Genomic DNA, 27,496 nt, shown 5'->3' on the forward strand with positions numbered 1-27,496 from the left:
CTTTACAAAAGTCCTTGAGTGCTCAGGTAGGAGTGCAGAAATCTGAGTGTAAATTATAGAAAAAGTTGTAGCTGTCCCATAAGACTTTAAAGAAATTTATGATTGTCTTCCAGAAATTTATAAAAACTCATTCATAAAAAAAAAACAGACCCAAGGTGTTTTTTAATACAATCAACTTTATCCCTTAGTTTGCCACAGGCATGGCATGTGCTATAACACATTTTTATTTTTCAATTTCCTTTACAGCTAAGATTGAGACTATTGGCTTACACATTACCTCCTCAACTTATAAACCCTCATTTGACCCACATGTCCTTGCTGTTTTAGACAGTTTTTAATGTTTTTTTTCTAAATATATTGGACCAAATTCATAAAACATATTTAACGTGACATTAACAGCAAATATCACTGTGATAACACATTTTCTTATTCATATTTCATATTTTACAGTTGATCAGATATATAGTGGTCCTTCATTTTGTCTACATTTGCATAATTATTGGTGATTCATAATAGAACAACACCCAATCCCTCCTCCCACCAAAAAACAAACAACACAACAACAAATCTCATGGTAAGAAACCAGTGTGGAGGACTGGATAATATTTTCTTTAACAATGTTTGGTCACAGCATTATTCTGCATATGCACCCATTAAGCAAATGTATTATAAAGACACATTTTTGGTCTTTTTGGAGAGAGTATAATGACAAACTTTGAAACAGCAGTAGTACCAGAACATGAGGAGGAAGGGGAAGATCAACACAAGGTCTGAGAGTACCATGAAACATTTCCAAATGCAAATTTACATTTTACAGAGGAAGAATAAACTATATATGAAAGAGAGGACATACAATTTTGCTGTTCTGCCATGATTCGAAAGAAATCATCACCACAGTACAACTATCCACATCCAGGTATTACAAGTTACCAGTATTACAGTGCAGTTACAAGTATTTTTCATAGTATGCATTTTCTGTGTGCTTTTGAATTGTCTTTGTAGAAGCATGTAATCAAAATATAGAATTTAATTTAATGTTAAATATGTAAACATCAAACTAAATGTTCAGTTATGGAGCTGGAAGTTCTATAACTGAGGGACCCTACATGAGAAGCTCCGCCATCTGCAAGATGGGTTGTAGTATGTTGAGCTCACTGAGATATTGTGGGCAATGCCATTTAAGGCTTTATTGCTCAACAGAAGAGTTTTAAATCATTTCAATATTTAACAGAGAATCGGTGCAACGCTGAACTAATGTGATCCAATTTTCTTGTCCTGATTAGGATTCTGTCTGCTGCATTCTGTACAAGTTGAATTTTCTTTAGGGACTTTTGCAGTATCCAGTTTAAAGTCCGTTACAGTAGTGGTTACTTGGTGGTTAGCATTTTTGCCTCTCAGCACTGGGGTCTTGGGTTCAGGTCCTTGTCTGAAGGAAATTTCCAAGTTCTCCCTGTGTGGGTTTCCTTTGGGGTCTCCAGTTTCCTCCTACAGTCCAAAAAACATGGAGGTTAGGTAAACTGGCTTCCCCTGAAAAATTCTCTCTGAGTGTGTATATGTGTGACGGTGTATATGTGTGACTGTGTGTCTCTTCATGTCCAATAAAAAACGTTGTCTGGGTGTGCATGAATGTGTGCAGCACCTCAGTTTTAACAGAATTTAGATGAAGACGAAGACAATGCCATTGAGGTGCCATTCAGTTTTTTAATGACCTGGATGTGGTTCTTAGTTTTGGGAGTAATATTGACATCTGGATTAGAAGATATATACATCATCTGCATAGCAATGGAAGCTAATACCATGTCAATAGAATACCAATGAGAATAATATGGAGTCCAATACAGATCCTTGTGTGACAGCATATTTTACTTTTGTGTTTTCTGAGCATTCATTTTATACAAGGACACATTGGTATTGATGTGTCAGGTAGGATTTGAGTCAGGAGAGTGCTTGACCTCTAATGAGTGTCTCCAGCTGATCTAGTACAATGTTGTAGTCAGTAGAGTGTATGCTGTGCGCAATTGGCTTCCGCTTCTCGCTCTTGTGTGTGAATGGTAATGGCCTGTGTCCCTGTGTTAAATTGTAAAGTGGCCTTCAGTGTCTTGAAAGGCGTTATATAAATTGAACGTTCATTCTTTCAAAGTAAGTCTCCTCTTAGCAATATTACAAATGGAAAGGCAGCTGTGTTGACATTGCATATGCGTGTGTTAAATGAAATATCAGAATCAATAGTGGCAGCTAAACCTTTTGTGGTAGATTTCAGTGTTACTGAAAGACATTAGGGTCAGAGGAAAATTAGACAAATTGCTTCTTGCATCTTTCGGTCTAGGAAGCAACGCCTCAGTCTTATTGGAAATTAGTAGGGAAAAAATAGTTTTAATTTATTTCTGGATGCAGATCTCAATTTTGAGAATATATATATTTTTAGAATATAATGAAGTGTTAAATTAACACCTACAGAGTTGAATTTAACTCCGTTTCAGATAACATTTGGTCCCACTCCAAAACAGTGTTAACTTCACTCTATAGACAGTGTTAGATTTTCAGAGTAAATTTAACTAAAAATAGAGTTAATATTAACTCCAACATGTGTTGAAATATTTAACACTGTGATTTAATAACACGGATAGAGCAATATAATAACATTATATCAGAGTTACTTTAACTCTAAAAAAGGTAAAATATTTACACTTTATTGTGTAATTGCATTTAACCTTAATGGAGTTGCATTTAGTATTTGCTACATTTAATTGTAATAATTGGATCAAATTGCCCATTACTGTAATTATCTTCTAAAAACTGTCACGTTGAGGACCCCGGCCCCTCCCTTTTGGGCGTGTGTTTACGTAGTCTACGTGCATCGTCTGCGTCTGTGGATATTGCGTGGTGATGGCTATGTCATGTGATAATCCGTCTCACCTGTGAATCGTCTCGTAATCACGTGGGGTTAATGTGATTTGTCTATTTAATGTGCGCTCGCGCAGTGTCCTGTGCTCGTCGTTGTCTAAGTCTACACGTTGTGTGTACCTGTTGTTTATTATTCGTGCGCCGATTGCGCAATAATTGTAAAAATAAAAGTGACGTCTGTCAAGACGAAATACGGATTCTGTGTCTCGTCCGTCTGTCGCCGCCCAGCGTCACAAAAACAAAAAACAATAACTCAAGATCCAAATAAACTCAAAGATACAAATAAACCTTGATTGATTGAAGATGAAAGTAATGCAGCATTTAATGACATAATAAAACACTGCACAAACATGTGCAAACATTGCTTATCCTGTGCCATTGGATACTAAAATAACTTAAAATAAATACATCAGTGACCAAATGAAAAATTACTAATTTACCAAAGAAAACAGTATGGGACAATCAACAGTGCGGTGTCATCTGTTTCATATGACCTTTGTATGTCAAAAGGCCTATGATAACACAGGCTATCAACATGAAAAAAACAAAAATCATGTTTTGACTTATTCACTTCAAATGCATGGAAATGTTCTCGAAAAGCTACAGTAATTAAAGGCACAGTGAGCAGCAACAATCTTTCATGTACTATCAGAACAGAATCAATTATATAAAACAGAGGCATTTCAGATTCGACTTTACCACAGATAACCAAGTTTGGGCGATAAACAAACCCATGATATTTAGCCCAACTCACTTTCAAAACCTGAGTGCTACTGGGCACCTGCATTTCCGTGGCAATTCCAGAACCTCCTTTTACCACATTCAAAGACACCATTTTTCCTGGACCCATGTCTAAACGTCTAAATGTTGTTGAGGACTGCCAACTGTTTGCCATGTGATTTTGATGTTTTTTTGCCAATGTTTTGGTAATGTTTTTAAATGATTTAAGTTGTTTTTTAAAAAAATTATGTTTGCCCTCATACCGCATACACCAACTATGAAGGACAGGTCCAATTTTTTGGATGCAGCGAGGGTAATGGATAAGAAAATGGTGTTTTGGTAAAAGTTTTTTCTGAGGAAACAACTGCTTGAACAGCTTATGATGTTCCACAATTAAGTGCTTCAAATAAACGCTCAGACCTTGAGATAACTTGGGTGAGAAAACAATGTTAACAATCTGGCGTAATAGAAGAAGAAGTTCCCAGTGTTTGTCGGTGGAAGTTAACAAATCTCCAAAGATGAGAGGAACATTCCTGAGTAAGCACCATGACTGCACTGCATTCAAGCCCAGATCATTAGAACTTTCACATAAATTTAAAGTTGCTGGTCTATTATTTTTTTCCATGAATCCATAATCAAAACTTTGTATTCGTAAATACAGTTCTCCTGATGTTATATGTCTTTCCTTCAAATAGACAAATAACAACTTTAATTCGTACTGGGCAACCCCTTCTAACACATCATGCATCACATCAACTGAGAAGTTCTCAGTTGTGTGAAAATACTGCAATGAGTTCAGCAAACATGAACTCTTTACACCAAAAACATGAGGAAGTGATGGATTCATTGTCATCTCTTGACAGTGAGCATTGTGAATTTCTTTTGTGCGCAGTACTATCTTAGGAGAATCTTCAGAAAATTCAGTTTGAAAGTCATGTTTTTCTGCTAAACAAAACCTGCAGCAGTACCTTGCATTGAAGGACTCCACCAGACCAAACAAACAATGTAAAGCCAGATTATCACCAGTAACTTGTACAACACTGCCACGAATATGACCACCATAAAATGGAATGTCAATACCATCACACTCCAAAATTTTAATGTCTTGAACAACAGGAGCAAGAATTGCATTAAAACCATACCTTTTAAGATCCTGAACATGAAACAAGGCACACAAGTGTATATTAGCTAGACAAGAATTCCATTTTGGAGAGAAGTTTCGCAAAGTAAAATATATACCACCCAATTTATGAATACCTCGCTTGGAACCAAGAGGGTTTGCCACCTCAAAATCATCATAGAAAATTTGGATTTGAAGAGTGTGTCTTTCTATTGAGAACAGAGGGTGACTTTTAAAAAAAGATCCATCACAAATATCTCCAAGTTTTGAGCTGTTGGGACATGTTGTTTGCAACATTTCTGGGGCATACTGGCTTTTAAATATTAACTGCAAAGTAGACAAAATTGGAACATACATGAATTTGTCTTGAACTACTTTTTGATCATATGTTCCAGTTTTTTTGTTTAGTCTTGTGTCAAATCTTGAGCCAATTACACATTCAACTGGTTCTACAGTTTCCCACTTGTCTGTTAAAAATTTAGATTGCTTGTATTCAGAATTTAGAACCATGAAAGGATTCTCTATCTCATCAAAACATGCTTCAATCTTTTTGCACATTTCAGGTTGTCTGTCATCATTACAGACAACCTTAATCACCTTTTCTTTAGCATGTTGATGAATATCTTGGACAATATCCTCCATAGAAATTACAACGGAATTCACTAAACTTTGACTAACTCCTGCTGTCTTCAGATCAGCTATTACAGATGCACAGCTATTAACAAGGTCAGGAAAAGAAGACAGCCCTGACTCGGACTCTACATTTTCAGCTGACACATCATCTATGGCATTACAAATGTTGAGGTCACTTTGAGAACTTGCAAAATCACCAATCTGTTCAATATCTAATAAACTGTTTACATGGCACTTGTTAAGATGCTTTCTGAAACCAGAAAAGCTACCAAAAGAACGTGAACATCCCACTTGACCACATTTAAGATAAAGTGTCCTTCCCGTACAGAGTCCATGAATAACCTTAAGATGTTTGACCAAGCTGTTCGGACTTCCATGGTCACTTTTACAAAGGAAACACCTCATATTTTAACTTTTGTTTAATGCAACATTCTGGCTCTTAACTCTGCAACTCGAGGAGTCTCCTTTGTTTCACCCATGTCAATGTTGTAGATAGTTGTTTGGACAAAAGTGAAAAAGTTGTTCAGGCAAGAACTGTAAGACGTACCGAAGACGAAATGTGCCTTAAAGAGTTCGTCAAAAGCTCCCACTGAAGCTGTTGCCTTGCATGGAAGTGCATATTTGTCGATCACAATGAAGTAGGCGTGAATGTTGTTCTTTGTGGGTCCCAGGGCAAGCAGATAGGGCTGACAGCTTACTTTGATGGTGTCTAGGTGCTGCTGCACACTGGTTCCAACCTATAATGGAAACAAATTGAAATGTTATATGACCAGTTTATTATTTCAAATATCCTTGCAGTGTGCATTACATTAGTGTTGTAATAACAACTTACCTTTTGAAATCTGATGAGCTGATCTACAGCTTGAGATGCAGACATCTTTCCGGGGCGTTTTTTTCCTTGTGCAGATGGTGGTAATAGATGCAACAACAGCATGATTGCAGACATGTCACTGTCCCAGGCTACTGATCAGTAAAGAATTGTCAAGTTGACATAATATCACAATTACATTAAAATGAGACATCAACAAAAAACCTGCACCATTACAAAAATAAATTGTGTACCTACAAGAAATATTAATGTCAAGATACAATAGCACACATACCATGCTCATCTTCATTAGCAGACTCAGCATTTTGCAATAAATCCAGTAGAACTGAGGTTGCTACAAGTCCATGGCTTTCCTCCATTATTTTTCTTTTAAAGGTTGTTGGCCACCTTTCCAGGAACTTGTTAGATGTTACCTCACCAAACAGAAGTCTGAAGTCTTGCTCTATCTGAAATGCAACAAACACAAACAAACTAAAATAAAAACAAACACGATTTCATGAGTGATCTCTGCAATGTAGTGATTAAAATAATTTAAATACCAGTCCTGGTGTGTCCAGGAACCGTGGGAAGACAGAAAAGACATCTGCTGATTTGTTTGCATCTTTAATCATTGCTTGGCGATAAGAGAAGGTAGTTTTCATCTTGGAACGGACAGTGCCTTCATCAGCAGAGTATCTCAAAACAGCAATGGCTGCTTCCATGTCCTCATCAGTTGGCACTTCATCACTGGTGAAGGGTTGTCGGCCACAACCTGGTCCACCAACTTCAGACAAAACAATGTGATAGCCTCTTGAATGCACAGTTCTCAGCTTATAATCTATATTAATCATTAATATATTATTCATTATTGAACTTACTTTTGGGCGATTTGCATCCTGTGGCACCTCTTTCTTCTGCTGTTTTTCTTTGTATGGTCTTCAATCGCCAAGCCAGATATCCAGATCCACTTTCTGGATCATAGTAATGTTCCTAAATAAATAAAAATTAATGCATAACTGCATCTTTTACAAAATATTCAAGGTGGCAAAAGTGGAATGACGTTTGGGAAACCTAAGCAACAAAACAAAAGCGGCAATAAACCTCTATTTCATTTAGTACAAATATTTTAAGCATGTGAATTGAGAGAAATGAAAAATATCTGTACACTTTAAAACAATGAGATAATAGTTGCCAAACTATTTTAAAAAAGAGAAGTTGCATCACAGATTATGAAAAATTGTGAAAAATATTCTAAAGTTGCACAGAATGGCTGAATACATTAATATATTTACACATGAAAGTGTGAATATGTGATTAATATTGCACTTTTACTTACATATCCATGTTGGGAATATGGATCCTCCAGATAAGGAAACAGCCCAACTATTCCCTGTGCATACATCACCCTAACACTCTTCGGAGGAGATGTCCTGTAGGGAAGGTATATAAACTCAATCAAGCAAATTTAACTTCAAAAATAAAAATGATTACTAAATAGAAAAGACAAAATTTCTTCACCATAAACATATGTCCGTGCTTACCCATGTGTTTCTGTCATCTCAGCGGCAAGTATATTTATCATCTGTCTTCTGGTGGGATCTGTCAAGGTTTTGGTTTTTGCATACTCTTGCATAATTCGTTCACCACCAGGTTTCGATGCTAGGATTTTTTCAATCAACTTTGGATTGGAAGTAAAATTGGAAAATAATTAGCTCAAAAACAATCCCCATCCAAAAAATAAAATAAAATTAAATTAAATACCTACCGCTTTTGCCTCACAGTTTATTCGACATGGTCTTTTAGCTTGGCTACTTTCGCCAGTGGCTGCTTCTGCATCCGGGTCACAGGAAGTTACGGTTAGAATAATGGTGTCATCAGATCTTACAGATGATGAGGATGACTGAGAGGCGCCTGTGAATTCTAAAATATAAACATAACAGAAACATTCAGTAAAATGACATGGATTTAAAAAAAGTACAATACAGACATAAAGAAAACCTGTATCAAAGTACTTGGTTTTATAGTAGCTGTTCCACTTTATAATAACATTTTAGTTGTAGTAGTAATGATGCATGATTACCAAGTTCTTCATTAGCTAGAGTGACTCGAAAAGTTCCAGGTGACTCCTTTGCAATGTCTTCAAAGACTTCAGCATCAATTTCTGTGTCTGATTGGTCATACACCTTGATGTCTGGCAGTCTATCCTCTGGTATGTTAAATTTGGAATGCACTGTAAAAAATACAAACATTTAATTCACAAAACGAGCACACTTATTTTAATTAACCTATAGTTTTAAAAACAATACTGATGCAAGAAAAAGACGGCAGTATCATATGGAGCCTTGATTTTAGACATATAAAACTGTAGAAACTTCATTGACACACCTTCTTTCAAGAAAGCCTCAAATGTGAGTTCGGGGAGCTTAACATATTTTTGCTCTCCCCCAAACCGAACACGTACTAACATGTTGAATCTGTAGAAAAAAAAACAATGAGTAACAATTAAACCAACGAAAATTTAACATTTAAGAGTTTAAGGTGGCACCTGCACTAACTGCTACCCCACGTAATGAGGAACAGCACAGCGAGATTATAAGTAAAGTACAGTGATCCTTCGATGCTTCACGCTTCAGTGGCTTCGCTGGTTTTCATAAGATATTAATGAATTCGATCGGCGGAAAATATATATATGGTAGCGTGTCGGCGGGAGTAAGAATGCCACGCAGGTTTTGCATAATCTTTCCAACACTTTTAGAGAGAAAGAAGTTATACATGCACTCAACTCCCTTGTTCTGACCTTTTTCATACACCGTTCAACCTAGGTCATCACTCCCTCAACACAACCTGAATACGGTGTGCCTTACCAGTGCTAGATTAAACGCAAGTGACTACAGAACAAACCCGCAAATTTTATGTAGCATAAACGTGTGGGGAGGGTTTATAAAGCCTTAATATAGTGTATATATACTTCTTTACGATTTTCGGTTATCATTCGGATAAATGAGGGATTACTGTACATTTATTGGAGGATGATAACTGGTTGTATGTCCTCGATATGACTCTTGAACAAGCAAATATAGCTTACATTTGCTTACTTTTTATGTTTGAGTCGACAATAAAAATGAAGAAACTCGGAAATATTAATCAAATGTGTATTTTTTATTCCTTGACAAACAATTACAAAACTAAACTCATACCAACTGACAATCTATAGGTCTATATAGTAAGTAGCCTAAGCTCCGAATTGTTTATGCTAACTTCCAAGCAACCAACTAAAATTTAGAGCTAACTGGTAATTAAACTCTCACATTTCAGCATCACTAAACGGAAAGCTAACTTCATCTCTTATAGAAAAGAAATGCTACAATTTGTTGTTCGAAACACAGAAAAACACAGTACTTACTAGTTTTGCAGCTTGAAGCTCGAAGCAGCACCAAATAGACCACATTCAGCATTCAGGCGCGAATTTTACACTCTGAAGAGTAAAGGTTTTCATTGTACATTTTATGAATTTAACACTTGGTTTTAACTCCACCTTTAGATTGCATTTACACTACATAGTGTAAAAAGTACTCATTCTGGATTTAAATAAGTTAACTCTGAAGTATTAACACTCCATTTTTTACTGTGTAGAGTAAATATATTTAGAGTATCATCTGCATAGCAATGGAAACTAATACCATGTCTATGAATGATTGTGCCTAATGGTAGCATATATAATGAGAATAATATGGGGCCCAATACAGATACTTGTGGGACATAATATTTTACTTTTGTGTTTTCTGAGCATTCATTATATACAAGGACACATTGGTATTGATCTGTCAGGTAGGATTTGAACCAGGAGATTGCTTGACCTCTCAATGAATGTCTCCAGTCTATACATTAGATTGTTGTGGTTGATGGTGCCGAAAGCAGCCATCTAATAAGGTCTAAGAGTATAAAAAAAGAAATGTATCCTGTATCAGAGGACATTAAGAGAACATTAGTCTGTGTGGTTTTGATGTTGTGGTGGGGTCTAAATTCAGACTGAAATATTTGAGGAATATGTTCTGTCTGCAAAAAAGCAAAGAGTTGGAAAGAAATGACTTTCTTATGGAGCTATTTTAGTGTCACCAGAACCTGAACCTGAAATCATTATTACTTGAAAAACAGTCTGTAAAATCCTCGCAGGTATGCAAAAATTTGAGTTAAAATTCAGGTTCGGGTCGCAATTCAGGTTCGGGTCGAAATTCAGGTTCGGGTCAAAATTCAGGTTCGGGTCGTAATTCAGGTTCGGGTCGAAATTCAGGTTCGGGTCGAAATTCAGGTTCAGGTTGAAATGCGGTTCATCCTAGATACGTAGGATGAGCAAACAAACTCAGAGCTAATCGAACTGCATCTGGCCAATCACAAAACATATCAGAGGTCATTGGGAGGTGCATCTTTCTGCTAAACTTCCTGTAAGAGTGCGGTCCCTGTTTGGCGTGTAAGTAGCATGTAAGCAGCACGAAAGTGACCACTGTGCCACCCAGAAATGGCACCTTGTGGCATCTGCCACATTATCGTGGCACTTAGTGTGGCCAGTGCTGCGTGACTGTGGTCTCCGTTGTCCAAAAACGCCGCCTGCCTCTGCTGACAGACATCTAAAGACTCTTGGGTGACTCTGCGTATCGGCCACTCGCTTAAAATCATCCCAACGAGCTCCGAATCGCCATTTGTTGTTTACTAAAGATTTCCGTGGAGGGGAACGTCAAAGAGTCAAATTGATTTTTTGGAGCGCTCTGCCTCCGGGCAGGGCCGCAACAATCTGTACAATGAGAATTAAAATCATCCCAACGAGCTCCGAATCGCCATTTGTTGAAATGAAGATGGTTCATAACTTTTGTTTAAAAATTATGTTGAGTGAAATACTAGCCGACATCCAGCTAGACAGCTCTATATTACTAGTTCAGAATACTGTTTAGCGATAACGTCGAATTAAGATTATAAGAGGGTACGTGAATCTACAGTGGTAGACCATTAACGACAGCACTAAATTTAAAGGGTTTATTATTATAGATGTATGGTTATCAGTGAACATAATATGTTGAGCGGGGGGGGGGGGGGGGGGGGGGGGGGTGTGGCGAACGTAATTTGTTGAGTGGATTGCAGATTGGCTGCCGTGAATGTCAATCAAAATACAACCGTCAGTGCAGATGTGCGATTCATCTACTACTATTTTATGTGACGCGATCTATGCACATTCCTTCGCGATCGACCGACAGTTCCTTCGCGATCGACCGGTCGATCGCGATCGACGTAATGAGCACCCCTGGTCTAGATTGTCAGCCAAGCGGCTCCCGACATAATCGTTAAACAGCATCCTGAACTCGTAGTTTGGAGCTGTCGGTTAGCTCCAAACAAAACAAACAAAAAATATAAACCATTTTCATTTCCACGAATCCTACAAATGCGATGCCACTCGCTCGCAGTGGTTTAAACGACGCTGATGGCGTGATGAACGTTCACTGATGAACAATCTGTAATAAACCTGTTTTATGTTGTGACGTGGGAGTGAAGTGTTATCAGTGGGAGGACACTTGCTGAGGAGCATTTTATATAAGGGGTTTCACATTTAACATTAACTTAACTACGTTAATATAATAGAAGACACACGGACAGCACGATCATGATGAGGCATGACTAAACTAGACGACACCACAAACCACTACAGCAACACAACACGGATGACTAAAGCGAACATACCAGAGAACAAGTACAGATAAACACGAAAACACTCAAACTTCCCCATGCACAGTGGCATGCACAATTAGACCTCAGGTGGTGCTAAAGCTGGTCCATTTTTTTTCCAAGCACCACCTGCACAGCACGCACGGTCACAGATAGACTTCTTCTCCCGTGCCCCACCAGCCAGGTCACATACACATCAAGTCAAATCGTACCGTTTGCCCTCTAAGCCCAACGTGAAATCATTTTGTTGTGCAGTAAAATGTCTCATACAGCACCAAACTACTAAGCATTTTTAGCTGACTGGTCACCTGATAAACTAGTCGCACTAGCCCAAATCAATGATAGATAACGTAAGGACGACCACATACAAATAATTAAGGTAGAGTTTGCAAATCTATGTGTTAAGCTGAACGTTTTCTGTTGTATAGGTTTTGTTAGGCAACATAAATTAACACATTCGTTTGTGAAAGAAGAAACGGGAAGTTCCCCATTACCTGTGAAAAATGTCCATCTGCATTCGTGTAATGACAACAGTCAGTAGCCTATAACTCCTTCTCGTACTTTTTGGTCTTTTTACTGTCTTAATTGTAGGCCTATATTGATTTACTAATTGCAAAATATATGCAACAATGCCTGCAGACAGTGGACGATAAACACAAGTTAACTGAAGGACAATAACTGTATATAGTTAATATTGGATATGGATTTTATCAGTTGGCGGTGTGACTTTTTCCATTGAAAACTCACGTTTAGAGAATGTTACTAATAAAAGTCAAATTTCATTCAACATGCGCTAAAAAGTGCCCTTCACCCCCCCACCCCCGAGCACTTGCCCCCCAAAATGTCTGTGCACGCCACTGCCCATGCACACACCACATAATCTCATACAGAACACATACTCTTTAACGACAATGTCGAGTTTAGATTGGTGGTAAACAATGAGTGGCAGTAGCCGCTCGGTGGTTGATGGCTGATGCTGCGGTGTTACGTGAACTGTGGATTTTGGGGAGGTTGTTTTCTCTTTCGGTTAATGTTGGTTTAATTAACACAGTGGTTCCCAAAGTGGGGGGCGCGCCCCCTAGGTGGGGCGCGGAGCTATTGCAGGGGGGGCGCGGAGCTTGGAAGTAAAACTCGCATACAGTTTAAAATTCTGATGCTTGCCTACAAAGCCAAAAATGGACCAGCTCCTTCATACCTTATGGCAATGGTCAAGAGTCGATCCGCACCTTGAGCCCTTCGCGCTTCAAGTACGGCTCAGCTTGACCCGCCATCCCTCAAGATTTATGGAAGACATGCAACAAGATGCTTCTCTGTCCTGGCTCCCAGATGGTGGAACAAACTTCCACTGGCTATCCGAACAGCGAACTCTCTCACGGTTTTCAAACGCAGACTGAAGACCCATCTCTTTGTAAAGCACTTATAAGCACTAATCTACTGAAGCATTGGTTTAAATCGTAATTGCACTTTATCTCTGGGAACACTTGCTAATGTAGTCTTGTAGGTAGTGCTCTATGTCTAATCTTATATTTTGTTGTCTTCTTTCTAGGTATCAGCACCGGCAACTGTTTATGGCAGTGCTTGAGCTCGAGTAGTTTGGACTTAAACCTGTTTATACTAGATAGAGATGCATATTCTGACTAAACACTTAGCACTTTTGTAAGTCGCTCTGGATAAGAGCGTCTGCTAAATGCCGTAAATGTAAATGTAAATGTAAAACCTGGTTTATACTTTTGCGAGTGACTGTAGCGCGTGACTCCGCCCACCTCACGCAACACTGCACGAACGGTATAATTCCACCTTATAAAGGTGTATGAACCCTGCAAACGTGACTTTGTTCTTTGCGCTGAGGCGCGGTGCGCGCGAAGTTACAAAATTCGAGAGGTGCACGCATTGATCTATATAGATCAATGGGTGCACAACCTCGCGAATCGACAGCGCGCGAGGCCTCGCGCACGTGCACAGCCACCGCAATTACGTCATTTTCGCTGCGCGGACCCTCGCAATGCGTCAAGTATAAACCAGGCTTAAAACATGTGCACATGTGTCAATATGGGGGTGTGTGTAGGGGGGGGGCGCAAAAATATTCTTATCTACTAAAGGGGGGCACGGCAGAAAAAGTTTGGGAACCACTGGTTTAACAGATGGATTGCCTCGGTACGGGTGGATTCTGTCAGCCAATCGAAGATCGTGATTTGGATGAGGGGGCGGATATTCGGCTTCATAATCTGCATGACGGAGTTGCTGTAAGTTGCCAGGAGGCGACGCGAGCATTTACCGCCTTTACGGTTGTGTGTGTGACTTTTGAGAAACTAGCTCATGATTCTCATGTGAGAGGTGAGGGTTTGTGCGATGGCTTTTGTCATGAATTGTCATGAATAGCGTTGTGAAAATCGCCACCATGGAGTAAGAACGTAGTAGCATGTGCACACTTATATAGACACTCATGCAGGTATGTTTTATAAGAAACACCAGTATAGAGGCGGGCACCGTGTATGTATATTTGTTTGAGGTTATCGTCGTAGATATATTTTCTTTATTTATGTTAGTAAGGTGAGTCTTGCTTTGTTAACTGAGTGTAGTATATTTTGTTTGTTTCTTTTCTTTGGTGCCGTCTACTGCTCCTTTCCTTGGTTGGTTTATGGTTATTCGTGTATTTTTGCACGTATGTGTCTGTTCAGTGTTTTGCTGCGTAGAAAAGGCTCTTCTACCAATTACCACTCTGCAGTAAAGAGTTTTCTTACGTATCCGTCTGGTTTTCGCGTTCTTCTTTAATTTCACCATGTCCACTACGCACATGCTACTACCCCACACCCCAAACCTAGACCCATGACATCGTGGGGTCGCAACAGACGTAATCTAGACTAAAAATAGAAACCAATACAAAGCAAAATATGCTACAAATTGCACAAATACTAAATGCGATGCCACTCGCTCGCAGAGGTTTAAATGACGCTGATGGCGTGTAGGAACATTCACTGATAACCATACATCTATAATAATAAACCCTTTAAATTTAGGGCTGTCGTTAACGGTCTACCACTGTAGATTCAGGTACCCTCCTATAATCTTAATTCGACGTTATCGCTAAACAGTATTCTGAACTAGTAATATAGAGCTGTCTAGCTGGATGTCGGCTAGTATTTCACTCAACATAATTTTTAAACAAAAGTTCTTCATTTCAACAAATGGCGATTCGGAGCTCGTTGGGATGATTTTAAGCGAGTGGCCGATACGCAGAGTCACCCAAGAGTCTTTAGATGTCTGTCAGCAGAGGCAGGCGGCGTTTCTGGACAACGGAGACCACAGTCACGCAGCACTGGCCACACTAAGTGCCATGATTATGTGGCAGATGCCACAAGGTGCCATTTCTGGGTGGCACAGTGGTCACTTTCGTGCTGCTTACATGCTACTTACACGGCAAAAAGGGGCCGCACTCTTACAGGAGATTTAGCAGGAAGACGCGCCTCCCAATGACCTCTGATATGTTTTGTGATTGGCCAGATGCAGTTCGATTAGCTCTGAGTTTGTTTGCTCATCCTACGTATCCCGGATGAACCGCATTTCAACCTGAACCTGAATTTCGACCCGAACCTGAATTTCGACCCGAACCTGAATTACGACCCAAACCTGAATTTCGACCCGAACCTGAATTGCGACCCGAACCTGAATTTCGACCTGAACCTGAATTTTAACTCGAATTTTTGCATACCTGCGAGGATTTTACAGACCTCAAGTAATAATGTTGTTGTTTTTTCAAGTAATAATGATTTCAGGTTCAGGTTCTGGTGACACTAAAATAGCTCCATACTTTCTGTTGAATTTTGGAGAAGAAGGACAGATTAGGGATTCAAAACAATCTTCAATCTTCAGTTAGAAAATAGCTGTCACTTCGGTCCCCTGTTCCACGTGCAGTCCAATTTTCAGTGTTACAGCGCGAACAAGCCAAAGACAGGAATTCCCCTGGCGCTGTGGGAACAAGGAAGTCTCATAGCTCATGGAAGACACTTTCAGTGTCGACTGGCTTTCGCAATGAGACCCGTAGTAAGCGCTTTGTGTATGCCCGACTTGGTGAACACTACAAGGAAGAGCAACCTGTAGTGCAAGATGTGGGCAGAAGGAATGAATGCACAGACGAGCGTTGGCTTAACCCTCGCCTCCTGATGACGTCTCTCCGGCGGCGCCGGATAATGTCGCCCCGGTGGCCCCGCCTCCCGATGACGTCGCCCCGGTGGCCCCGCCTCCCGATGACGCCATCCCGGCGTCCCTGCCTCCAGAAAATGTCGCCCCGTCGGCCCCGACACCTTTGAGCGTCTACTCGCTGGCCTCAACACCTCCGAGCATCTCCTCGCCGACCCCAATGCCTCCAAGCATTCCTTTGCCGTCCCCTACACCTTCGGGTCCCTCCTCAGCTCCTGCTCCAGTGACCTGGAAAGGGTCAATCCCTATTCCCGCTACCCACCAGCAGACTCTTCCTGTCCTCGCTGCCAGTCAACAGACTCCCCCCTCTGCCCTTCAGCGGACTCCTCCCATCCCCGCTGCCTGCCAGCGGGCCCCGCTGGGCCCTATGACCCCAGCTCTGATCCCGCCAGCTCTGCCGGTCCCTGCGGCATGTCGGCCGGCTTCCCTGGCCACCGTGGACCATCTGTGGGTCCCTCGGGCTCCTGCAGAGACTAATCTACCTACCTATGGTCCAAGGACTGATAATGTTTTGTTCGATGTTGGTTTCCCTACTCTAACTGTGTTCCCGTTGTTACCGTGCTCCGTCCCCTGTTTTTTGTTAGTCCCTGTTCCGGTTGTTGTGTGTCCGTGTCTATGTTCCTGTCCCTGTTTCAGTCTCTAAGGGTGTTATTTCTATTCCTGTCCCTATGTCTGTCCCCAAGATTGTTACCCATTTCATTCCCGTACCAGTGTCAGTAATCCAACATGCAGATTCCATAGCGAAAAAACTGATTTTGAGGTGAGAAAGTACATTTCTGAATCAGGACTATTTTTTTTAGTACTTATACTATTGCAGATAAAACCATATGAATTATATTACATTAAACTGTAGTTTCTCAGGTAAATTGTGAACCCTGGTAATTTCAAATCACTTTGCTAATACAGCTAGTTAAACAATGGCTAACAGGGGTGGGGTATATATATATATATATATATATATATATATATATATATATATATATATATATATATATATATATATATATATATTTATATATATGCTTACCAACGGATGCTGCCTCCTGCGGATGCTAGCTAGGCCACCCAAAAGAGGATGGGTTCCCTTGTCTTGGCCTATGCACTTGTAAAGCTGTTTTGTGACATATGTTGTATGTTGACAGATGTTGACATATGTTGTAAAAAGCACTACATAAATAAAATTGACTTGACTGGGCATATCACCTGGCAATATTATCCTGAACTTGATCTTGAACTTCATCTTCTAGGAACTTTATGAAGCTCACCCATCTTATCAAATGTATAAACATAACCCTGGCTGTCATAGGAGGTGCATTACCATGGACGTAGTTTTGATTTCATAAGTGGGGGGGACACAACCTGGGGTGGCGAACTGTTGAGCGGGGGGGGGGGGGGGGGGGGTTGAATGAAAATTGTTGAGCGCTGTGAACAAAAATTGTTGAGCGGGGGGGGGGGGGGAGCTCGGAGCTGCATGATCCTAGTGCTAGATTTGTCGCTATTTGGATATTGTTTTTTTAACCGTTAAAAAGTGGGGGGGACTTTTTTTATTCGTCGCTACTTAAATATTTGGTTTTAACTGTAAAAACTGGGGGGGACCAAAACCGGCTTTTGAAAAAGTGGGGGGGACATGTCCCCCCCGTCCCCCCCCAAAACTACGTCCGTGTGCATTACTATTACATTGACATCTAAGTCCCACAACCCACAAAATTAAGGATTTTTTTTTAGAAATTATTCCCTATGTCAATTCAATAGACAATTAATTCTTAAATATTTGGCATTTATATAACTGTCACGTAGGGGCTCCCTCCCCTAGCTGTCACTCTGGTTTCCCTGTTCCCTCGTGTCTGTGTTGTTCCCTGCTCCTTGATCCCACCCAGCTTGTCTGTTGTCCTGGTTTCCCCTCGTCTGCCATGCCCTTGTCATCAGTGTTGTCACCTGGTCCTAGTCTAGTCCTAAGTATAAGTTAGGACTAGGAAAGACTTGAAAGCTTATTGGTCAGATTACAATACAGTACCATATTGTGCAATTACAATAGGGATGAATCATTACTTTATGCATTAAATAACTACTGCATCTACTACTTTAGGGGCACTAGGGGCTGTGAACCCCAAGATGGAGGTATTAGTCTAACAGATCCCAGGAATGGCAACATCAGAGCGATCCAGAAGACAGCGATCCAGAAGAGAGCAATCCTACGAAGAGAGCTATCCAGAAGAGAGCAATCCTACGAAGAGAGCTATCCAGAAGAGAGCAATCCTACGAAGAGAGCTATCCAGAAGAGAGCAATACTACGAAGAGAGCTATCCAGAAGAGAGCTATCCTACGAAGAGAGCTATCCAGAAGAGAGCAATACTACGAAGAGAGCTATCCAGAAGAGAGCTATCCTATGAAGAGAGCTATCCTACGAAGAGCAAGAATGCTGTGTTGCAAATGAAACCATGATATGCATGATATGATATACATGATATTTTTATTATTCATTTGCTGGGGATCATATGGAAATACCATGTAGTTCAGATGTCTGGAGGTCAACATGGGTCACAGCCTGAAGTGCTGTTCTAGCATCATATCATGCAGCTTGGTCACGTGTTCAGATCCAGCAGTAAGCAACATACAGTGTATGAGACATCCTGCATGATGCATTTAAATATCATAGGGCAAGAATGTACTTCAATAGGTCTGACTATGGCATCTAAGGTAAAAGGGAAAGTCAGAAGGTATCACAGGAATGAAGGCTCTCTGAGACAATAGCAACCCTCCAAACCACTGACGAGCAAAACGTATGATGTGTGACATGAGAGTAATCACACAGAGAAAATGCACATTTCTATACATAAAGAAGGAACCCTAATCCTACCTATTCATGAACCATAGGCTCTGTGAATTTATCTAACTAAACCAGTCTACAGATAATTAATAAGGGTGATTTTGAGTCTCCCACCATTATGGCAATATTGTTTCTGTCAGGATTGCTCCAGCTGTTTGCCCTTTCAGCCAATCGAGATCCTTAACCCCTGAGTACTGACTGTTTCCATGGTCACTAATCATATTCACGCACTCTTGTGTTTTTGCTTAACCCACTTCTTTGTCTGACTCTCTGGTTTCATCCTGTTTTTTTTTTTACTACGATTATACCTTTGCCCCATTGTTCTTATCTCAGTAAACTTCTGCCTGGCTCCTAACCTTGACGTTATTTTGTAATTCAAACTGGATTTGCCTGTTCATTCCTTTTTCCATTTAGACTGGCATTCAGAAAATTCATTAGCATAATGTTGGCAGATACGAGTCAGGATGCATTTGGGTCGACAACTGATGTTGACTTTAGTACACATTAGCCTTAGTACAGCTCGAAGACAAGAAAACATTACATCAGTACATATCAAAAACAAAACACAAAAGTAAAATCACAAACATGAAACACTGGAATAACATTAAATCATCATTCACATAATTTATGCAGAGCTTTTTACAACATATGATGTCAAAAACCAGCTTAAGAAATGCATGGGTCCAGATCCCTAATAAGTGAGCCAGGGGCAACATTGGCAAGGAAACTCCTTAAGCCCTTATACCCTTTACCAATTGGCTCAAGGGGAAATAGGTTGAAATATTAGACAGCTGTGTTGGCAGCATTCTCACAGCTGAAGGAGCAGTTTATCACACCTCCCATTCTCTCATACCAATTCCTCCCTCTTATCTGGGGTCGGTCTTAGATGGTGGATGTGGGGTTCATGGGCATTGAGCATTATGGTAACCTGGGATGTTATGATGCTGTCACTTCATCTCCTTTTCCCATTCAGGTTTGTTGAGAATGGTAAAGTGGTGATGCTCCAGCCCTCATATCTGCATTGCTTCTGGCTGTATCCTTTTAGCTCTGCTGCCATAGCTTGATCTGCTGAAGTCCATCATGCATACCATAAATCCATAATTTACACCTCAGTATTTGGACATCTATCCTCTCTTTCTGCCGAGGTTAATTTATTAATTTACCTGCTGTCTCGCTTTCAATGGCTCCTCCATCCCATAATATGCCCATTGTGGGACACTCCACCCACTTATCTGTTGCCCTGAGCAACAGATTTTTCTTGCTTCTTGCCTCTAACCAAGAAGACTCATTTGGAGGAATTATGACACCGGATGGAGGGGCTCATTTTACATTTCTGAATCTTACAGACCACAAAAACGTGGAATACATTAAGATAGCTAAGCACATTTATCTGAAACAGGACATTCTTACTTGTTTTAAGTTCAAAATTACTGTCCTGGCTGAAAAAATGGCAAAGCAGTTGCTTTACCCTGTAGGCATAAATGTGTGTAGCCTACAGCAAGCAACAAATTGATACCAATCCACAAGATACCAATTGATACCAATACACAAGAACAAGTCACCAATTCAACTCAACCTCCACACTGATCTGATTCTGAAACACATCCCTAGCAGTGTACGTTCTATATTAATTTAATTAATCCGCACTGCCATCGTTTCCGGCCACCCAGGTATTCAGTAAAGTTTAACTTGTGCAAAGGTATGTTAGAGACATCATGAGAGCATATCAAGTATGTACTCAGAGCAAGGAGTATATATATATATATATATATAGGCTCGTGTTATATATATAATTGCTTTATATACCAGTCCATCATCATACATCACTGTTCATATCATTACTGATCTTCATTCCTTTCAAGGTTTTGCCATTGTTATAATGAACATTAATAGGTACTTGAAGGCTTGATGCTTGATTCCTATGGTGAACTTGCACACTGAACTAGCTGATGTTCACTGAATGCCTCCTGGTATCTGTTAGGTATGGTATCTTGCCATATCTCGCAAGTCTCTTCTTAGGTTGTCACCTGCAGCTCAATGGATGAGTGGAACGGTTCAACCAGAAAACAGGGACGTTCTTGCAATCATATTGCAGTACCGCACGACAGGGCTTGAGGTATTTGCTCCTTGGTCTGAATGTGACCACCAATGAATGTGAGCTGTCAGAAGTTACTAGATGACTGGCACCAGAGGAGATGGCTTCAGACTATTGTGTAGGATTTATCTGTTTTTGTGTGGGGTACGGGTGTTCCATTGGGGGGGCTCGTGTTATTCACCCTTTTGGCCAGCAGAGGCCACCATCCCTGATTACTAACTGTGTCCATGGTCACTGATCTTTCTCATTTGCTCCCAATTACTCCAGGCAAGCTACATATTTATCTCCCTCTGTTGCCCTCAGTAGTCACCAGAATCTGAGTATTGAGCCTGTTAGTATATTACTGCTCCTCGTCTCTGAGTTTCCCACTTGCTTGTTTGACTCTTTTTGACTATAATTTTGCCTTTGTCCCATTGTTCTGATCTCAGTAACCCTGTGCACTGGTTGTACACAGCTGTGTGAGTCACTCATGTCATCGCGGTTTAGTGTGAAGGGCAGAAAAGCAGTTCCTCTCATCTGCTGTAGTTTTCAGGTACTGCTGAAGTGTAACTCAGATACAATGCTAACGTGACTGTGTGCTCCTTTGAATACAGTGTGATTTCCTAGCTCTCTAACACTATATTGTGACCCATGATGTCAACAGCTTAATGGCCCTAGTCTAAGTGCAGCAATAAAGTCCTTTAACAGGATACATCTCATATCAGAACTGTGATGCAGTGAATATCCTGACATTCAAATTTCCTGTGTAATCTTATCATTTTGACACTGGAAAATTCACTGCAGATAAGGGGGTATTTTGCTTGTGTTTTATTAGCTGTCTAGTCTCTATTTTTGATACTATAGTAAATTGGCATCCATGCTTATTTTTTATTGTAGGTTAAAGCTGGTTATTTTCCCCTCCTTTCCCCACCTTAAAAGGAATGTAACATAATTTCCAAACTGACATATAAGGTAATATTTAATAGGTTACTAGGACAGGGAAGGTTGCTCTCTGTTTACAAGTAGTGCTGTCTAACCCTAACAGCTGAATTACATTTCCCCCACTTTTTGTTGTGTGTGGAATCACATTATTGTGAGTTGTCAGTGAAATATTTCTGTATATTTCTATAAATCTATAATCTACCACTCAAAGTGCACAATATACCATTTTGAGATCTTATTCATCAGTGCATGACAGTGGACAGGCTCCCTATATTTTCTACTAAATAATACACTTTTCAAAATAGCCTACTAAATACTAATGGCGTACTGCTTGGGCCCCAAATCAGTATCCAGTATGCAGTATGCAAATAAAAAGAATTTCTCCAGTATGTGAAACATCCCCGGATGACATACTACTACCGCAAAATATTCCAGTACGCGAACAGAGCTATCTTAGTGGTGTACTGCATCCCATCATGCAACGCTACGTTCACGTGACCCCATAGTATGCTTTGCTTTTATCACATACTGGAAACTGTTCTGCATACTACTATGAGGTCCAGTATGCAGTATCCAGTATATACTGAGTGCAGTATGCAGTTTGTAGTAGGCTATTTCGAACACAGCCCATATCTTACCTTGTAATGGCATTTGAAGATAGCTGAAAGGTGATTAAGACAGCCATCTTTGAGCATGTTACTACTGATTGCTGTGCTATGCATGGTTTTGTCAAATTAAGAATAAGCAAAACATTAATTTTTGCAATTTTCATTTTAGCTGATTTGGTAAAAAGTCAGTCAGAGTTTCTGAAAACATAATAACACAGAGATCATTGTGAATAGTAAAGTATCACACTGGGCTCTCTTATTCTCATTTAAGACGACCCTAATGTTTTTGGGGAACTGACACAGTTTACTACGTGCTTCAGTTTGGGTTTTTATTTACTCATTTGATGCCCGGTCACTCAGGACTGAGAGCTCACTGTTTCATGCACATTTTAAATGAAGGTCAGACACATGACGTTGGTGAGCTCTCTTTACATCACTTCTCACAATAATCTCATGTTTATAGCTCTCTAATCAGTGAGCCCTTCCCATAAAAGTGAAGGCTGTTGCACTAGATTTTATTAAATCTAACCTTAAATCTGCCTTAATCAAATGTAATGAATGGAACATCAATTTTCTACTAAAAAGCAATAATATAATTACTGTTGAAATACACAGTGAGAGAAACACATTTGTTCTAGGGGCCAGTTTTGTATGTGTTAACAAACGCATATTCATCACTGTTTCTTTCATCATGACACTGTTCATTTTCCAGAATAGCTGTACAAATTATTTATCAACTACAATATTGACCAATATTGAGCACAATACTGATATCATGCTGAGAAAATCGCAGATGACGATTCTCTGCATTGATTAATTGAAGACCAACTTTAATCACATCAATAACACAGTGTTTCTGATATAATTCATGCCATGCAATATAATTGCAGTCTAGTGGTATCCATAAGATGCATCTTTACTTAATACCATGACCCAAAAACAGCAAAGATAGATCTACAGGCTAAGATTTGTTATAATTTCTGCAAACCTTACTGGACATGTGAATGTCCTGGTGTAGGACATGAGCATCTAAAAAGATTTACCTTATTTAAGTTCCTAAATTAACAACCATGATGGTTTACAGACATTATAACTAATGATTTTGTTTTGTAGATCCTTACGATCCTTAGGATTTTGTCCAGCCTAATGATTGTTTATGTGAGTGGAAGGCTTGACAGTAGCCAGAAATGTTGCTAATGCCCTCTGGCGGCCATATGGAGTACAATTTTTACCCACAGTAAACGAAGCACAAACATCAGTTCATCAGTAATGATATTTAAGTGAATGGTTATGGTGAGGTAATTAACAGCTACATACAGCTGTTACTGTGAAGCTAACAGATTCAGGCTACAGGCACTGTCAGTGAACAATGTAAAACACAGATTACAACACAGCAAGTCTCTATGATTTGGGTTCTTTTTGAGTTCTTTTTGATTTGACATTTTTATGGCAATGTTAAATTTGAGTGTTCTGTTCTGTTCTGTCAGTTCAAAAATAAATCCATGTCTGATTCTATGGTAATAAAAAAATTACAACTGTTCTACACATGAGTTACAGTTGAGTAACTGCAATGTACTTTAGTAAGATACAATTTGGAGATATTCAAAATTGTAGAGAAGTTTCCAGAGAAAACAGAAGTATTTCTTGTCCAGAAGCACTTTCCTCGCACAGCTGATGAAGGACATGCGTCTGAAACGTCCTGCTTCTCTTGAACCTTTGTGCACTTCACTACAATTTTAAATATTTTTAATTTTGCGGAATTTTGCAGAAAACAAACATGGTGGCCAACAGTGATGCACACAGTGCCCAACACTTCTTATATTTTTTATGTATCAAAATTTGATTTTAAAAATCAACATGAAAAGAGTCAGGATGAATGGTGTGATTTGATTTACACGGAGTTGTGAATTTGCGAACACAATAAAAACAATAACAGCAAAACAACAAATGAAAACAAAAAACAATGTATTACCAGAAAAGGGTTTCTCATGACAGCTGTTGTAAGGTGTCCTGCATCTTACAGCACAAATACGCCACATGTCTCTCTGCAGGTATTAATGCCTTATGGCTGATTAAAGGTCAGAGCAGAAATTATCACGGTCGGAAGTGCACACTGCAGAGGGACTTTAGCGGGATAATTGATAACGATCTGAGATTCCCGGGGGGGTCCATGAAGAGGTAAGCACAGCTGCGCAAGTCCCCCGCTGCTCCCATCAATGGAAAAAATCAGCCCGCGACGGAAATGACTCTAGTTATGTGTACCTATTAGACGTCAGAGACAGCAGGAGCAGGAGAGAGAATTGCATCATGGAATGCTTGGGTAAAAATAGCATCAGGTTTCACAACATCTGTGATGGTCATCTTCACTAATCTGCCTCAGGTGTAGCCTGAAGACACCTGGCCCCGCACGGTTCGGAGGGCAAATCTAGCATCAGCTCAATGAACTTTGTCTTCATTAGGAAATGAAACTGATCTCAGTTCAGGTTTGGAATAATCCTAATGTGTGATGGGAAGATCCCCAGTAGCATACTGGATCATGTTCGACTCGCTGTAGTAATAAACTGTAACTCTGTTGCAGCACACTGTAGCAGTGAACTGTAATTCTTTATTGACAGAGTGCAGCAGTGAACTGTGACTACAGACACACTGTAGCAGAGAACTGTAGTTTTTATCAACACTAAAGTGCTGCACCCTTTCCCACACATGTTTGCTGTTGTCAGCTAAATTACAGTACCCTGTATCCACCCATAAATTCAGTGAGACTAATGTTTATGTACTGGATAGAGGCCACAGTGTGTACATAACCAAGCACAACATCGCTTGGAACTACACATCTTCAAAACGATTGGAAAGATTTTTGGACCCATCAACCAGGTCAAAATTAAACTTGCAAATTTATGGCACATACACACTTTAAAGATGTCAATGTCCAATAGCAGCTACAGGAAGGACATTTGGGAAGGACCCAAAATATCATGCTGCTTTGATCATTCATTGTTTTCTGGTCAGATCAGTACTGCCTCGGACTAATACAATGTTTTAGTTATTCTAGACATCAAGAGCCAGAAGTTCCACGCTGGCTTCAGTCCTTCATGTTAAACACAGTGTTTGATCTCAAAGGCACCGCTAGAATAAATTAAGGCCACAAACTGAACTGAGTTCAGCGTCAGTCAAATTTGTCTTGGGTATGATAGAGTCGTAACTCACATGACTCACACAGCGGGGGGGGGGGGGGGGGGGGGTATGGGAGGACAAAGACAAACAAGAAGACGCACAGGCAGAGGTGAGAGTGTGTTGTGTGTGATTAGGTTAATAAGCTGCTTCCTGTTTGCCAGCATTGATCAATGGACACTAACACCACCCAGCACTGCACTGCTGGGCTAATGATGTCACCCACCATGCAATCTGCACTTTGCTGAAAGGCATTGTGGGTGGATAGTATAAATGTAACTGCTATTTCAGATAAGAGATTTATCATAAATCACGAGATGCACATAATGATTGAAAAAAAAATTGAAAATGAAAACTATTTACAGAAAACAAATAATTTCACAGTAAAATATGTGGACAGGGAGAGAGGAAGTTGGCGAGATTGTTATTATGGGCCATATTGTCAGATGCAGAAATTAGCAGAACAAGCTTTTTCTGTCATCTTAGATATGTAACTCTAAGGTAGACATGAATGTGATTTCATGTGCAAACAAACTTACTCAGAGCCACAAAAACACATGTCCCAGCTCAACTCATCTGTTGTTCAGTCTGCAGGCTTGTGCACATAATATTTTAGCATTAAGTGTCTGCTAGGTACTCCTGGTTTTAGTGCAGTATTTGAATACACAATGTAAACTCTAAGGAAGTATATTGAAAAGAAGAATACTACAGATGTCATGATACTACATGTCATGACTAGATGTCAATACTACAGATTTGTAATGTAGCAGTGACATTTGCTTGCTAAAAGCCAGGATCACATTTGGGTCATACCACCTTCCCACCAGACCGCCCACACACACTCACTGTGTGTGCTGTATGTACACACACCACCTACCCACCAGACCACCCACACACTCACTGTGTGTGATCTATGTACACACACCCTGAAGGCTGTTATCTGCTGTCCATTACCAGTTGTTCTATTGCGTACTCTATTGATATCAGTCTCATCTGTGTGTGTGTGTGTTAAGAAATCTCAGTGTGCATGTGCCGAGCAGGCCAATTGATTGTTATCGCTAGTCATAGGGTTTGGGCTTCTGGTCAATTCACTGCATGATTCTTGGCAGGTAGAATGTAATGAAATAGCCCTCAGTGAGTCATAACACTTGCACACACATACACACACACACACACACACACACACACACACACACACACACACACACACACACACACACACACACAAAATCAAACACAAACACAAAATCAAACACAAAATCAAACACAAAATCACACACACACACACACACACGCACACACACACACACACACACACACACACACACACACACACACACACACACACACACACACACACACACGCACACACACTAATTGGCTATTTTATGACATACTGTATCAAAGACTACTTGCCTCTTTGCTTGACATAAAGAGAAAGTAAAATATCTGCCAACACATCAGAAAAAAACTGAAAACGTTCCAAATCTTGCAGCAGTAATACCGTCATTAAAGAGATGTGTTTGGTCGTCTGGAGATGAAAATACTTTGCTGCAAAAAATCTAAATCAATCAAGAGAAAAACAGCAAACGATCCAGTGAAGAAGCAGGAATTGCTTCAAAACCGCCATAAGAACGGACGGTTACCGTTACCAACAGTTACCGTTGGTGACACAGGCTCTCAGCTCTTACCTTTTTGAGAAAGGTCCTTAGCACAGATGAAACAAAAATGGAGCTGTTATACCATAACAATGTTACGTGCAGGGAAAAGGGGAAGAACT

The 27,496-nt window shown here is 40.0% G+C and overlaps 1 protein-coding gene across 3 annotated transcripts; it reads right to left on the reverse strand.

The window, feature by feature from the left end:
* On the reverse strand, positions 1-27,496 carry LOC143482033 (uncharacterized). Of its 3 annotated transcripts, XM_076980285.1 has the most exons (13): positions 27,408-27,496; positions 9,589-9,660; positions 8,571-8,659; positions 8,266-8,415; positions 7,951-8,105; positions 7,727-7,863; positions 7,522-7,615; positions 7,064-7,175; positions 6,746-6,969; positions 6,481-6,652; positions 6,210-6,340; positions 5,925-6,114; positions 1-1,485 (listed from the first exon to the last, which is right to left on the reverse strand). In XM_076980285.1, exons 3-13 carry the CDS (start codon positions 8,650-8,652, stop codon positions 1,415-1,417), a joined length of 1,518 nt encoding a protein of 505 aa, XP_076836400.1. In that variant the 5' UTR covers positions 8,653-8,659; positions 9,589-9,660; positions 27,408-27,496; the 3' UTR covers positions 1-1,414. The 3 variants fall into 3 exon arrangements, with proteins under 3 accessions (XP_076836400.1, XP_076836399.1, XP_076836398.1); XM_076980284.1 differs by lacking the exon at positions 1-1,485 and having other exon boundaries at positions 3,263-6,114; positions 6,210-6,337; XM_076980283.1 differs by lacking the exon at positions 1-1,485 and having other exon boundaries at positions 3,263-6,114.

The sequence above is a fragment of the Brachyhypopomus gauderio genome, chromosome 18 (genome assembly GCF_052324685.1).
Source record: "Brachyhypopomus gauderio isolate BG-103 chromosome 18, BGAUD_0.2, whole genome shotgun sequence".
Classification (NCBI taxonomy): domain Eukaryota; kingdom Metazoa; phylum Chordata; class Actinopteri; order Gymnotiformes; family Hypopomidae; genus Brachyhypopomus; species Brachyhypopomus gauderio.

What these genes read in the sequence shown, in the direction of transcription:
- LOC143482033 (XM_076980283.1), bottom strand. Translation starts at nt 8,652, where the DNA reads ATGTTAGTACGTGTTCGGTTTGGGGGAGAGCAAAAATATGTTAAGCTC. An exon ending in TCCTGGACACACCAGGACTG is followed by an intron (nt 6,653 to 6,745) that starts GTATTTAAATTA and finishes GTTGCATTTCAG; the next exon opens with ATAGAGCAAGACTTCAGACT. An exon ending in AGCTCATCAGATTTCAAAAG is followed by an intron (nt 6,115 to 6,209) that starts GTAAGTTGTTAT and finishes TTTCCATTATAG; the next exon opens with GTTGGAACCAGTGTGCAGCA.